This window comes from Oryctolagus cuniculus, chromosome 11 (genome assembly GCF_051225735.1).
Source record: "Oryctolagus cuniculus isolate XC-2025 breed Fujian yellow rabbit chromosome 11, ASM5122573v1, whole genome shotgun sequence".
Taxonomy (NCBI): domain Eukaryota; kingdom Metazoa; phylum Chordata; class Mammalia; order Lagomorpha; family Leporidae; genus Oryctolagus; species Oryctolagus cuniculus.
In genome coordinates, this window is record NC_142877.1 from 114,195,686 (window position 1) to 114,209,298 (window position 13,613).

The 13,613-nt window shown below is 59.7% G+C and overlaps 1 protein-coding gene across 1 annotated transcript; it reads right to left on the reverse strand.

The window, feature by feature from the left end:
* Positions 1–2,584: 2,584 nt before the first annotated feature.
* Positions 2,585–10,317, reverse strand: CIMIP4 (ciliary microtubule inner protein 4). Its single transcript, XM_002711431.6, has 5 exons — positions 10,257–10,317; positions 9,308–9,690; positions 8,296–8,440; positions 2,906–3,016; positions 2,585–2,751 (listed from the first exon to the last, which is right to left on the reverse strand). Exons 1-5 carry the CDS (start codon positions 10,276–10,278, stop codon positions 2,654–2,656), a joined length of 759 nt encoding a protein of 252 aa, XP_002711477.4. The 5' UTR covers positions 10,279–10,317; the 3' UTR covers positions 2,585–2,653.
* Positions 10,318–13,613: the final 3,296 nt, after the last annotated feature.

Below are 13,613 nucleotides of genomic sequence, written 5' to 3' on the forward strand. Positions count from 1 at the left end.
GCTTGAATGAGTCTTCCACTCCAGGAGTTAATGCTACGTAAAACCTGGTCCCTGCAGCCAGCGCTGCGGCATATTGGCCTAAGCCTCCACCTGCAGCGCCGGCATCCCACATGGGCGCCGGTTAGAGTCCCAGCTGCTCCTCTTCTGATCCAGCTCTCTGCTATGGCCTGGGAAAACAGTAGAAGATGGCCCAAGTCTTTCAGACCCTGCACCCACGTGGATTCCTGGAAGAAGCTCCTGGCTTCGGATCAGCCAAGCCGTTGGGGCCATTTGGGGAGTGAATCAGTGGATGGAAGACCTCTCTCTCTGTCTGTAACTCTGCCTCTCAAATAAATAAAGTCTTTTTTAAAATGGTCCCTCTTCCACTACTTTCCCAGGCCATAGCAGAGAGCTGGTTCAGAAGTGGAGCAGCTGGGTCTCGAACCAGCACCAATATGGGATGCCAGCACTGCAGGCGGCAGCTTTACACATTATGACACAGCACCGGCCCCTGCTCCACTTCCGATCCTGCTCTCTGCTATAGCCTAGAAAAGCAGTAGAAGATGGCCCAAGTGCTTGGGCCCCTGTATCCATATGGGAGACCCGGAAGAAGCTCCTGGCTCTCGGCTTCGGATCGGCCCAGCTCCAGCCATTGCTGTCTTTGCGGAGTGATCCAGTGGATGGGAGACCTCTCTCTCTGTTCTCCCTCTCTCTGTAACTCTGCCTCTTGAATAAATAAATAAATCTTTATTTTTAAAAAATCCTGTGATTCTTATGTGTGATGAGAAAGCTACGGGCGAATGTCAGAACAGTGGTGACAATGACAGAATCTTCCGCAGCTCCAGGAGCTGTGCTTACGGCCGTGAGCCCCCATAGAAGGGGCTGAGCTGGACTTGCCCTGCGGTGCTCGAATATGGAGTGAAGCGAAATTCGTTCCCTGTGGCCGCCTGTCCTGACTCAGCCCCGCCCGAGGGAGCCATCTGCAGAGTGGGCATTTGGTCCAGCGGTTAGGCAGCCGCTTGGGATGCCCAAGTCCCATATCAGAGCGACTGGCTTCCGGCCCCCTCCCCACGCTGGAGGCCAGCTTCCTGCTCACGCAGATCCTGGGAGGGAGCAGAAGTGGCCCAAGTGCTTGGGCCCCAGCACCCACGTGGGAGACCCGGATAGAGCTGCAGGCTCCTGGCTTCATTCACGGCCACTGGAAGCCATCTGGGGAGTGACTCTGCAAATGGAAGCGCTCTCTCTCTCTCTCTCTCTCTCTCCACTTTGCCTTTAAAATACATCTTAAAAACCACAACAAGAAGCCATCCCGTTCTCTGGGAGGAGGGGCCGGGGAAGAGTGGGGACACGGCTCCCCAACTCCTAGCGGAGATTTTCATTCTTCCTTTTGCTCTTGGTTTTTCCCCAGCCCCACACTTCTCGTGGGAGACTGATTCTGACGGTCCCCCGTGAGCCGCTCCCGCTGTTATCTGCCTGTGTGTTTTCCTCTGTAAAGACTGGGCTTCCCACTATGACCCCTCAGCCACAAGGGCAGGACCCGGCCAGGATTTGTGCACAGGGAATCTTGTCCCCTCGGAAGGCTGCTTCCTGGAACCCGTGGGCTGTGCTGCTGACTTAGAGACCCGGTAGGAGGACACTGCGGGTCCCACTGACAGAGCTGCCCGACCAGGGTCCTCCTCCCAGACCACCCCTCCCCTTGCTGTTCCCAGGATCCTCCTTGGCTAAGGGCGCTTCCGGCCATTTAACCAATGTGAAGACTCTCAGCCTCGTGTTACATAAGTCCAGAGTGGGCAGCCTCTGGCCAAGTTGACAGAGCCCCTCAGCAAGTTCACGGGACTCCCAGGGGCGCTGCGCTGGCTGCACGGGTCCCCTTTTCAGTACCCTAGAGGGGGAGGCGCCCTCAATACCCCCAGCCCAGAGAGCTCTCCCAGAAAGCTCCACCCCCTCATGCCTTGCCTTGCATCTCATTGACCCAAATCCAGTCGCACGCCCATTCCTGAACCAATCACTTTGCATGTGGGGCGGAGGAGGAGGAGTGCGAAATTCATGAGACCAAACCCCTGAGTGGGAGGGGCTTGTGCAGTCAACTCTTTGAAGGCCACTGGCCTGCGGGGGAGGAATGGGTGTCCAGGCCAGGCATGCGGGGGGAGACCCAGCAGTGTGCACCCTGGGGCCCCTCCACACTGGGCCTCAGGGAGAAGCCACGCCCACTGGGCCAGGCGCAGAGCCCCACTCCGCCATCCTGTCCTTTGCTGCTGCTGTGGGGGAAGGGGTGTGTGTGTGTGTGTGTGTGTGTGTGTGTGTGAGACAGAGCATGTGTGTGGGAGCTGTGTGTTTGAATGTGCAGGTGTATGTGTAAGTGTGTGTTGGGGTGTATGTATGTGTGTGTACAAGTGTATGCGTTAGTACGGGCTGTGTGTGAGCATGTGTGAACATGTGTGCGAGCATGTGTGAGTGTGCATGAGTGTGTGTGTGCATGTGTGTAGGGCACAGCGGGAGGTCTGGGAGAGGGGCCGAGCCCCCAGGGCTCCTGTCTGCCTCAGCTGCTCTCCCACCCCCGCCCCTGGGTCCCGGCCGCGTGGAGAGCGAGCAGCAGGCAGCGGGGGACCTCGGACACGTGCCTCTCTTTATTGCGCTGTCTCCTGCCCGCCGGGCAGCCTCTGCCGCGGCGCACCTAGTACTTGGCGCCCTTGGACTTGCTCTTTTCTCCGTACTTCGCTTCCAGTGCCTTCTGCAAGTGCATGTTCATCGCGTTCTTCTGGTGCCACCGCCCTGCAGAGCCGGGGAGGAGCCAGCACGGGTCACCCAGCAGCCTGCCACGTGCCCAGGCCGGGCAGTGACCTGCACCCCTTCCGAGCCCTCCCACTGGACCCCAGGGCCCACGCAGCCACCTCCGGCCTCCCCCCCTCCCCCGCTCCCCACCTACCCAGGTCATCCGTCTTCCGGCCGTGCCAGTGTTCCAAGTCCCTCACTGATCTCTCGATCACCTCCGGCGTGTAGGAAGCCTTCATGAGGCTCTTAGTCTCCTGGGGGGCCCCTACAAATGCCGCGGAGAAATCCCCAAGTTAGAGGAGGCCGGGGCCAGGGAGCCCACGGTTGAACCTGGCGTAGCCTCCCGTGGCTGTGGGTGGTGCAGGGGGCTGGAAGGGGGGAGGCCTCCGAGACAAGCAGGTCTGGGTCCGAAGCGCTGCTCTGTCGGGTGTGGGGCCCAGACAAGCCCCAGCCTCCCCTACGCTTCCGTTTCTTCCTCTACAGAAAGGGAGCCGGTTTTCTCGCCAGGTCAGAGAGGTGATCAAGTTTCGGACGTTCCCTGGGGCGGCGGGCACGTGGCAAGTGCTGGCTGCGCTTTCTGAAAATGTATCCTAGCGACACCATGAAAACGCACGAGGGAGCGCTCGCCATGGTCGGGACCCCAAGCTGAAGGCCAAATCCTAAACAGACGGCAAGCGTTTGAATGACCAGAATGTAAAGTAAGTGCATTTAAGGTTTGAGGCCGTGAAAGAATGGACCTATAAGCAAAGAATAAGGGGCTATCCAGAAAGAAACAAAACAGAAAAGCAAGCGGGTTAGTAAAAACAAGCCAGTGCTATATCAGACAGGCAACCTGGGAAGGTGGGAAGGTAAGCCTTGTACAGGGTGATAAGATGCCTGGGATTTGCTTTGAAATCCTCTGCAGTGGAGGTGGACAGGTGGGTGATGGGAGGAAAGCCGAAACAAGATCGGGGTCTGGCGCTGTGGTGTAGTGGGTAAAGCCGCCTGCGGCGCCGGCATCCCATATGGGTGCTAGTTCGAGTCCTGGCTGCTCCTCTTCTGATCCAGCTCTCTGCTTTGGCCTGGGAAAGCAGTGGAAGATGGCCCAAATCCTTCGGCCCCTGCACCCACATGGGAGACCCGGGAGAAGCTCCTGGCTCCTGGCTTTGGATTGGCGCAGCTCTGGCTGTTGCAACCAATTGAGGAGTGAACCAGCAGATAGAAGATCTCTCTCTCTCTCTCTCTCTCTCTCTCTCTCTCTGCCTCTCTGTAACCCTGCCTTTCAAATAAATAAATAAATCTTTAAAAACAAAGACCCAGGCTCGGCTGTGCTCCGGTCATGTGGAGGCTGGTGTCGTGTGCAAAGCCTGTTGATTAAGCCATGCGCTTGGCTCCCCCCGAGGTTTGAAAACTGCTGTCATCAAAGCCGAAAAGGAGACTCAGTGGACAGCGAACGCGGCAGATCAGTCACAGCGGAGAGGACGTGGGGACCCGGGAGCTACAGCTGCAGAGCCGCAGCGCAGGGCGGGAAGCGGTGGGAGAAGCGAGCGCGAAGGCGCTGCCCAGGCGCAGGCTGCGCGAGGAGGAAGTGGGCAGAGGCGGTCCGGTCGGTGGGACGTCCCCGGCTGACATCTCCCCAGAACGGATGCGCGATGCCGGTTCTTAGAGCCCAGAACCGTAATCCCCCAGCGAGGATGAGGAAAGGGAATTCCTTCCGTAGGCACAGCCGAGGCAGCTTGAGAGCAGCAGGGACCCGGGGGCTTTACACGTGGTGCAGGGAGGAGGGAGCCAGAGACCGGCCGGCCTAACTGCGGGGGTGAGCCCCCGGAGACAGAGGAACCGGGGCCAGACCCGAGTGCTGATGGAAAACAGCCGAGCAGCCATGTTCCCAGCACCGCCGCCAGGCAGACCGTGCTGGCAGAGCCCACCCCCACCAACGGCCCCCACTACACCTAACTTCCGGAAGTGAGCCCAGGAGGAAGACCCGGACGTGAGAAGGAAAGGGATGGGGGTTCTCCTAAGTACGCACCCACTAAACAGCACCATCCGTACCGAGGAAGGGGCCCCAACACCGCCGGCCGCGGGGAGCTGAGATGGTGGGGATCCACCTAGCACACTTCTGGGCGCTTCCCGCGAGCCGCACGCCGCACTTCTGTCACCCCAAGAGTAGATGTCGTTATTACGGGGAGGCCAATGGGGCACAGAGACACTGAGCAACTTGTCCAAAGCTGCACAGCTGGTGGTGAAAGGCCCGGGGCTCCGACCCAGACACCGCAGCTCCAGGCTCCGCGAGAACACCGCTCAGCTTCTGCGCAGCTAAAAATCTGTGGAGGCAGCGCGCAGGCCCAGGAGGGTGTGGGAGAGGACTCGCAGCCCAAGCCTTCTAAGACGCTTAGAGTTAGAGGAACACTTGAACACCTTCGTTAACGTTGGTCTCCCGACTCCAGGGTGACAATGTCAAGAGGAACCACTAAAAGCACAGGCAGGGTAGTAGTGGTAGGGACAATTTAGGTTGGGAAGAAGGAAAGCCGAGGTGTGTCCAAAAAATAGAGGGCTAGCACTGTGGTGCACTGGCTAACCCACCAGCTGCGGCACCGGCAACCCATACCAGTGCTGGTTTGCTTGGAGTCCCGGCTGCTCCACTTCTTTTTTTCCACTTCTTTTTTTTTTTTTTTTTTTTTGACAGGCAGAGTGGACAGTGAGAGAGAGAGAGAGACAGAGAGAAAGGTCTTCCTTTGTCGTTGGTTCACCCTCCAATGGCCGCCGCGGGTGGCGCGCTGCGGCCGGCGCACCGCGCTGATCTGATGGCAGGAGCCAGGTGCTTCTCCTGGTCTCCCATGGGGAGCAAGGCCCAAGTACTTGGGCCATCCTCCACTGCACTCCCGGGCCACAGCAGAGCTGGCTGCTCCACTTCTGATCCAGCTCCCTGCAAATGTGCCTGGGAAAGCAGCAGAAGATGGCCCCTGTAACCACGTGGGAGACCTGGATAGATCTCCTGGCTCCTGGCTTCAGCTTGGACCAGCCCTACAAGCCATTGCAGCCATTTGGGGAGTAAACCAGTAGATGGGAGATCCTCTCTCTCTCTCTCTCTCATTCTCTCTGTAACTCTACCTTTCAAGTAAGTAAATCTCTCTCTTTTTTTTTAAATTGTTCATGTTATCTAAGTGTGGCCACTATCATTTTTCAAAAGAAGCCCTAGGGGCCGGTGCTGTGGCATAGCAGGTTAAAGCTCTGGTCTGCAGTGCCAGCATCCCGTATAGGCACCGGTTCTAGTCCCGGCTGCTCCACTTCCCGTCCAGCTCTCTGCTGTGGCCTGGGAAAGAGTAGAAGATGGCCCAAGTCCTTGGGCCCCTGCACCCACATGGGAGACCAGGAAGAAGCTCCTGGCTCCTGGCTTTGGTTTGGTGCAGCTCCAGATGTTGCAGCCATCTGGAGAGTGAACCAGCAGATGGAAGACCTCTCTCTCTCTCTCTCTCTCTCTGCCTCTCTGTAACTCTGCCTTTCAAATAAATAAATAAATCTTAAAAGAAGAAGAGGCCCCAAAGACTGTAAGATTGTTGGAATTACTGGGCGAACGGGAGAAAATGGACACAGAACAAGCCCAGTCCCAAGCATCCGTGCGCACCGGCAGCAAAGCCGGAAATGGCGTCTTGAAGAAGACAGCACTAGCAATAAGCAGCAGTCCGAAAGCTCAGCAGTTTTCCCAAAACAAAGCAAAACATTCTTGACAGAGACTGAAGAGAGATTGGAATGAGTGTGGCTACTTAGCGCATTTATGGATTGGAGAATCCGGGCTCCCGAAGCCGACGCCTGCCCTACAGCACGCTGGAGAGTGAATGTATCTCTAGTCAAACCCACCAGGGGGTTCGTGGAAATTGACAAGCTGCTCTGAAGCTGACACAGAGAGAGGAAGAATCTGAAAGACCAAGCATCAACTTGTAGAGGGAGGAGGTGTGTGTCCTCCGATCAGGCCCCAGACTACTTATAACACCTCGGCAATTAAAGTGCAGTAGTGGGCGGAAACCGATGCGTGCACAAGCAGGCGCTTGATGGACAGCAAAGCCGTGCAGCCGGCGGCTGGGGAAGGCGGAACACCAGGTCCTGAGACGATCGGGTTGCAGACGAAGGTCTACTTCACACGGAAAATGGACCCGACTCCACGGGGATTAAAGATTTCCATGTGAAAAGCAAAGCCCAGTGTTTTCCAGACGCCACCTAAAAGCTTATCTCCGTGACTCAGCACGGGAGAGGATTTCTTCAACCCGTCCCTCCTGGAACCTGCTCTCGGACCAAGTGAACAGCAAGGCCGCCCTTCCTGTTCTTCAGGTCAAACACCCGGAAATCAACCTTCATTCCCCACCCCCCGGACACGCCAGATCCATCACGAGCATATGCGGCTGGCGCCGCACCGCGCTGACTCCTATCCTGTCAGGCCGCCTGCTCCCATATTGTATGACGGCGCCCTGCAAAATGGCACAGTGCACCAGCCCAGCTCCCGACACCGAGCCTCCGCCATCTGCCCACCTGGGTTTTCTGCACTGGTCTTCCTGTCTCTGCCCCAGCGCCCCTGCACCTATTCTCAACACAGCAACAGGAGCAACCCACTCACCAAAGCCAAACAGCGTCATTCTTCTGCTTGTGGCTCTGGGTTGGCTTTGCCCCTCAGAGGAAAGACCTACGGTGGCCTCCCACCTGGGCTGCTTCTGAGTTCTGCCATTCCCTCCACAGCTAGTGCAAAGGCTGGTCCCAGGGCGGGTGAGTCCGAGGGACAGGTGCAGGGGACACACTGCAGGGTGCAGCCCTGGCTCAGAGCACCTGTCAATCTCCAGAGTAGAAACACTGACGCCGGGGCCAATTTTAACCCAGCAGTTCTGTGCCAATCGGTTCAGGAAAATTTAACAATGGACTCTTGTGAGCTGTAGCCAGTACGCCCTTGGCACAGTTCCAGCGGGCTGTGCTGATTTTAAAGGATTGTTTGTATGTGTATGTGGACATTCTAAGATTCTGTGTCAGAAGCACGAGGTGAGAATTGGAAGGTAGGATTTCTGGGGCCCCGAGAGGCGACAGCCTGGGCCATGTCCTGGCTTGCACAGGGCACCACCCCTGTTCTGAGCTCAAAGGAAAAACCCAGACAGGCTTCCAGTGGGCGTCTGGTTCCTCAGGCGACAGGGACCTGAGCCAGGAGGAGGAGACGTGGGAGGCATCCCGCAGTGCCCCGGAGGCCGCTGAGGCGCAGAGAGCTCAGGAGCCTGCCATGGGCCGCACCCGGCTGGGGAGTAGCTGGGCTGAACTTTCAACCCTAGAAACCTGGCATGGTCACTGAGACCAAAGGTGCCCAGGCCAGAGGTACCCGGGCCTCCCACTGGTAGAGAAGAGCCCAGAGGTGCCAGGAGCCTGAGGGGCTCATGCCAGGCGGGGAGTGACTGACAGCAAGGACAGACGCTTCCACACCTGCTCGGCGCAGGGGTGTGAAATGAGGGCCCGAGACCCCCAGGCGGGGTGGACGCACCCTAGGCCTTGGGGACCGTGGGTGCCCACAGCCCTCAGCCTTGCCCTTGGCCTGACCTTGGAACAGGTTGGAGCGCATGTTGTAGCCCAGATCGTAGTAGTCCGAGAAGATGGAGGAGATTTCCACGGGGCTCTGGGTCCTGCTGGGCCATGAGCTCACCCTCCTCTGGCCCTCCGCGACTTCGCCGATGGCCCTCTGAGCCTGCGTGGGGAGGCAGGGAGCAGGCATAGGACGGAAAGCAGGGGCAAGCCACCCGCACCCCACCCTCCAGCCCTCCTCCCGCAGACCCCACCCAAGCTCAGCCTGAAAGCCCTCGACCAACACCCCCACCCCGGGGCCCCTGCCCCCACCCTCCGCCTCCACCCCGGGCTTCCAGGATGTTCACTGTCAAAAGCCTCCTCTCAGCATTGAGCACCTACTAAGTGCAGCGCCAGGAGCGGTCTATAGAGGGCGACACTACTCGTGCCGTTTTACAGGTGAGAAACTGGGTCTCGGGTGGTCAGAGTCCCTCAGGTCACACAGCTGAGGAGCCCCAGGCCCTGGCTGGCCCCCTGCAGCGGGGCCCTCACACCAGCCAGCTCCAGGTGGGCCCTCAGCTTTCCCTGAGGCCAAGGGGGAAACTGAGGCTCAGAGAAGCTGAGTCCTGGCCCTGGAGGCAGGAAACCTGTGTTTGAGCCCCAGCTGTGCCATTTGCCAGCTGCTGACACTGGCAAGGGTCTACTCCTGGGCCTCGGTTTCCCTACTTGTAGGGCTTCGAGATCCGCCAGCCTGGTGGGGACCCTCGTCCCAGCAACTGGCCGAATTGGGTGAACTTCCGTAACCCCTCTAAGCTTTGGGTTCCTTATCCACTACATGGGGATGAAGACAGCGCCCCCTGGTGGTGGTGGGGATTAAGTGAGTGTCAGCAGGGCACAGGGCCCGGCACATAGCAGGTGCTCAGTTAGCACCGCTTCCTGATGCTGTTACTAAGAGGACTGCACTCCGCGCAGGCGTCTTCCGTGTCCTCCTCTAAGGAGGCTCACATGGAATCCTTCAGCCGCCCCGCCCCCTGCGGCCCGGCCTTGCCACCTGCTCCTCGGAGACCAGCTCCTGCACCACCGTGCTCCCGAACTTGTGGCGAATGTTGTCAGGAATGACGCTGCCCTGCGGGGGTGCGGGTGGGCTGCTCTGGTCCTGGGACTTGGCGCTGGGGTCTTCCTGCCACCGCGCCTCTTCTCGCAAGGAGCCCTCGCTCTCTCTCGAGGAGGGTCTGAAACCCCCCTTCTTCCCCGGAGAACCCCTGCTGACGGGGGTCGGGGGCGGGGGCCGGATCTCCTCCAGGTGGCCCTGCCCCAGGGTGCTGCCTGCACTGCCCGGGGCCTGGTGCTTGAACCTGGAGACGTCCAAGGAGCTGCAGGAGGTTCTCCAGGGCTCCGCGTCCTGCGGAGGGGCGCTGGTCAGGTTGGCGGTTCCTGCAGATGGGCAGATGAAGGAAGGAGGGTGTGGGCAGGAAGCAGACACAGAGGCAGGGGGAGAAATAAGGAGACAAAGGGAGAAGTCACTGCAGCTTGGCCTCACTTGCTACGGTGAGCCCACGAGGCCCCCGGGCAGCAGGGTTTGCGCATCAGAATCACCAGGGTGCTCATTAATAATGCAGATTCCTGGGCCTCCTGTCTGAGCTTTCACCCGGGCCCCAGGGCCTTCAGGGTACCCATGGGAGCTTCCAGCAGGAGTGTGCCCCAGCCCCACTGGGCTACGTCTCCCTGTCCCACCCGCCAGCCACAGCCACCTTCCACTCGGCGCCGGAACCCGCTGCAGCCCACCCCACCCCCTGCACCAAAATCCTCCCTGTTCTCAGTACAGCCCCTGTCCCTAAGACCTGCTTGGTCTTCCAAGAGCACCCCCTCCCCCTCCTCCCACCCCACCCCAGGAAGTAATGGCCGCAGGGGTCAGGAGAGCGGCCAGCTCCCTGCTGTCCCGGGGTGGGCTCCCTCCAGAGGGCCCGGCCGGGCATTCGCAGCCCCTGGTCCGCCCCTACCTGTTCGGTGGCCCAGCTCCATGGACTCTTGCCCCGGACAGGCGCTTCCAGCTCAGTCCTGTGGACAAAGCGGTGCGTTTCACCGTCTCAGATGACACGCAGAGGCCGCGTGCGTGAAGATGAGCCCGGCACTCACGGTGGGGGAGGGGGCCTGTGGCCAGCTGCCCAGCCCTGCACGGAGGCGCCCTGGTGCACTGGGACGTGGCCCTCTCCACCTGGCCGCTGCATTACCAGGACCTCCTCAGCCAGCCTGGGGACTCTGCGTTCCTCCAGTGCCGGCGTCATCTCTTCCCCCTCCTCGTGCCTCCCCCCACTCGCCCCCCCAACTAGGGGCCCCAGCAGACCCCTGGCCGCAGGCTGCGCTGCCCCCGTGCCCACGTTGAGGGATGGTACCCGTCTGAGTGGCTGGTGGCTCACGGTCAGGGAAGAGGAGCAGCTGAGAAGACAGGGGAAGAGCTGGGAGTGAGACCCACGCTGCAGCCCAGGTCACGGCCTCGGTGCCCCGTGGGGGGGGGGGGGGACAGCTCCCCCGGCCCCGGCTTTCATGCTCCTGTTCCTTCTCCCTGGAAGGGGGTCTTGCCCTTATCCCCATTCTCTGAGCTACTGCAGCTGGGTTCCCCCCAGGCTCCCTCAAATGGCATGGCACACCTGGCTCCAAAGGTGAGTGACGAGGGAGGAGCAGGAGCGAGGGGGCAGAGCTGGAGGGGCCTTTGGGGGCTGAGGCCCAGAGAGGGGCGGTGACCCGACTAAACTCACACAGGAACAGGTAGAAACCAGATCGACCCATTTCTCGTGAAAGCTGGCCCAGCAGAGCCCGCTGTTGGATTGGATGTGGAATAACAATTGATGACTGGGTCACTTCTGATACAACCTCCAATGGCCCTGTGCAAGCCCAGTCCCCACCTCCTCGGAGGACCCTGTGGCTGGCCGCGGAGACAGCAGTGCCTTCCAGGGGAGAGGAGTGACTCCTGTCTTGTTCCCGCCCTTTTCCCCAGCTCTCCTTGGTTTGCTGGCTAATGTCAGTGATGTGTGAGTAGGCAGGCAGCTAGTCAGGCCTAGGGGAGCTGGAATCCTTGCAGTCCCGCGATGTAAAGTTATCTCTTTACCTATCCGTCTAAGCCACCTCCTTCCCAGGAAGCATCAGGGGCCAGGAAGAAGGAGATATAATCATCAGCTGTCATGCTTTGTGTGGTGCCGTGGACAGGCCTCAGTGGCGAGGGGTGGGGGGCAGCCCCTGAGCTATAAGTGGTGAGGCCCCTGGCCCACCAGTCCTTGGGAAATGTAAGCGAGCTTTGCCACCTGAAGGAGCGTGGGAGTGGAAGACGATCCCTGAAGGTCTCCTGTGGGAGACCCTGAGCCAGGCGGCCCAGCCAAGCCACCGGCAGGGGAGCGGCCCACAGAGCGTGCAAGATCCTAACCGGGAGCCTCTTTAAGCATACGGTCTCCACTGCTAAGCCTTGTGGGTATTTATCGTCTCCACTGCTAAGCCTTGCGGGCATTTATCGCCCGGCCGTGCCGAGCTAATTCAGGTCTCGGTGCCGAGAGAGGCGTGTTGCCGGGACAAACACCTAAGCGTGTGACCGCGGCTTTGGAGTCAAGCAGTGGAAAGGGCCTGGGGGATCTGGATGGACAAGTCCAGATGGCCTCTGTGTTGGCAGAAATGTGGACTTGGAGGATGCTGCCTGGGCGGCACAGAAAGTGAGGAGCGTGTTCTCCAGACTTCCGGGAAGCGAAACCTCCGTTACGTAACAGCAGGCGTTCCGTGACTCTGTCGTCTGCAGACAGAACAGGGGACGGACAAACTCCGCGAGGTAGCGAAGGAGACTTCCACACTCGGCGCTGAAGGTGTCTCCTGCACAGCCTGCTGCCGGAACCCCAGGCCAAGGGACCAGCATCATTTTCAGTCGCACGAGGGTCCCTTTAAGGAGACACAGGCGATGCCCCATGTATACTCCTCACGGAGGCCCGGGGACCTCTGGGGAGCTTACAACTGTGTTTCCCTGGAGCGACTCCAGAGAAACAAGGCTCTGGCTTGCAGCCCAGGGACTGAACCCCACTGTGAACCTCTCTCACCATTTCTGAGAAAGCTACTGCAGGAGCAGTATCGCCGGCTGGGGGTGAAGGGGATGGAGACAGCACAAAGCTAAAAGAGAACACGGCACAAAAAGTGTTTGACAACCAAGGAAGACCCAGAGGGTGGGAGCAAGAGTGGGCAGGGCGGAGGTGAGAGCGGGGCGGGGGTCTGGTGAAGGAGCCCCCCAGCACCTGGCCGGCTGGGCTGCAGGACTGCTGTGGCCCGTTGAGTCCTCCGAGCGTCCAGTGCCCCCTTGCCCATGCAGCTCTGAGGCTGCGCCTGTCCCAGCACTGAGGCTACGCGAGCTCAGGGAACAGTGCTTTGTTTCACTGGCCCACCAAGCGACAGAGCCAGGGCACAGCGCCAGGGCCTGGCGTCTGTCCAGATTCTGCTCCGCAAACTGGGCCGGAGTCAAGCAAGACTGTGGGAGCTCTGCAGAGGGGACCAGTGTGTCTCGCACGGGGTGTACATGCTCAAAGGCCAGTAGAGGGCACTGGGACAGCAGCCAGGGACCCCTGTCACTTGGTACAATCCCCTCCCCTTGAAGCTGCTGACTTGCTTCTGACCAACAGAGCACAGCTGAAGAGAGGGGTGTGCCCCTCACGATTGCCAGAGACAGCGATATGTGCCTTGTTCGCACTCACTCCCTGGCTGGCTCTGACACAAGCCCACTTCCCATCGCAAGCTGTCCTGTGGGGAGGCCCGCGTGACAAGGAGTGGGAGGGTGGGCTCCGCCCAACAGTTTGAAGCAGACCTGAATCCGGCTGGGAGGGCATTGGAGAAGGAGCCTTCTGTGGTCAGAAGATCCAGGCAGCAGCTCCACAGCCGCCGGGAGAGGCCCTGAGCTGGGGTCTGAAGCCACGGCATTCTAGGGCGATTTGTTCTGAAGCCACGGCATTTTGGGGTGATTTGTTCCGCAGCGGAAATGTTGCCATTGCTACGAGCCCTGTGCCCATCTCGTAGGTCAGTCTCCTTGTGTAGGACCCCATGGGGAGTGCAGGGTGATGATTCCCTAACCCTCTCACAGATGGGGAGACCGAGGAACCAAAAAGACACAGCATCTTGGCCAGGTAGAGCTCAAACTAAGCTGTGGGGCCGGTGCTATGGCATAGTGGGCTAAGCCTCTGCTGCGGCCCAGAATCCCTTATGGGCACTGGTTCTAGTCCCGGCTGCTCCACTTCCTATCCAGCTCTCTGCTGGCCCGGGGGACAGTGGAGGATGGCCAAAGTCCTTGGGCCCCTGCACCTGCATGGGAGACCCAGAAGAAGCTTCTGGCTCCTGGC

Bases quoted from the DNA above. Each gene is read 5' to 3' on its own strand.
- CIMIP4 (XM_002711431.6), bottom strand. From the start codon at position 10,278: ATGGAGCTGGGCCACCGAACAG. The intron at 3,017-8,295 runs GTCAGGCCAAGG...CGGCATTTGTAG, and splicing joins GCGCTCCAACCTGTTCCAAG to GGGCCCCCCAGGAGACTAAG. The intron at 2,752-2,905 runs GTAGGTGGGGAG...CCGGCTCTGCAG, and splicing joins CCGGAAGACGGATGACCTGG to GGCGGTGGCACCAGAAGAAC.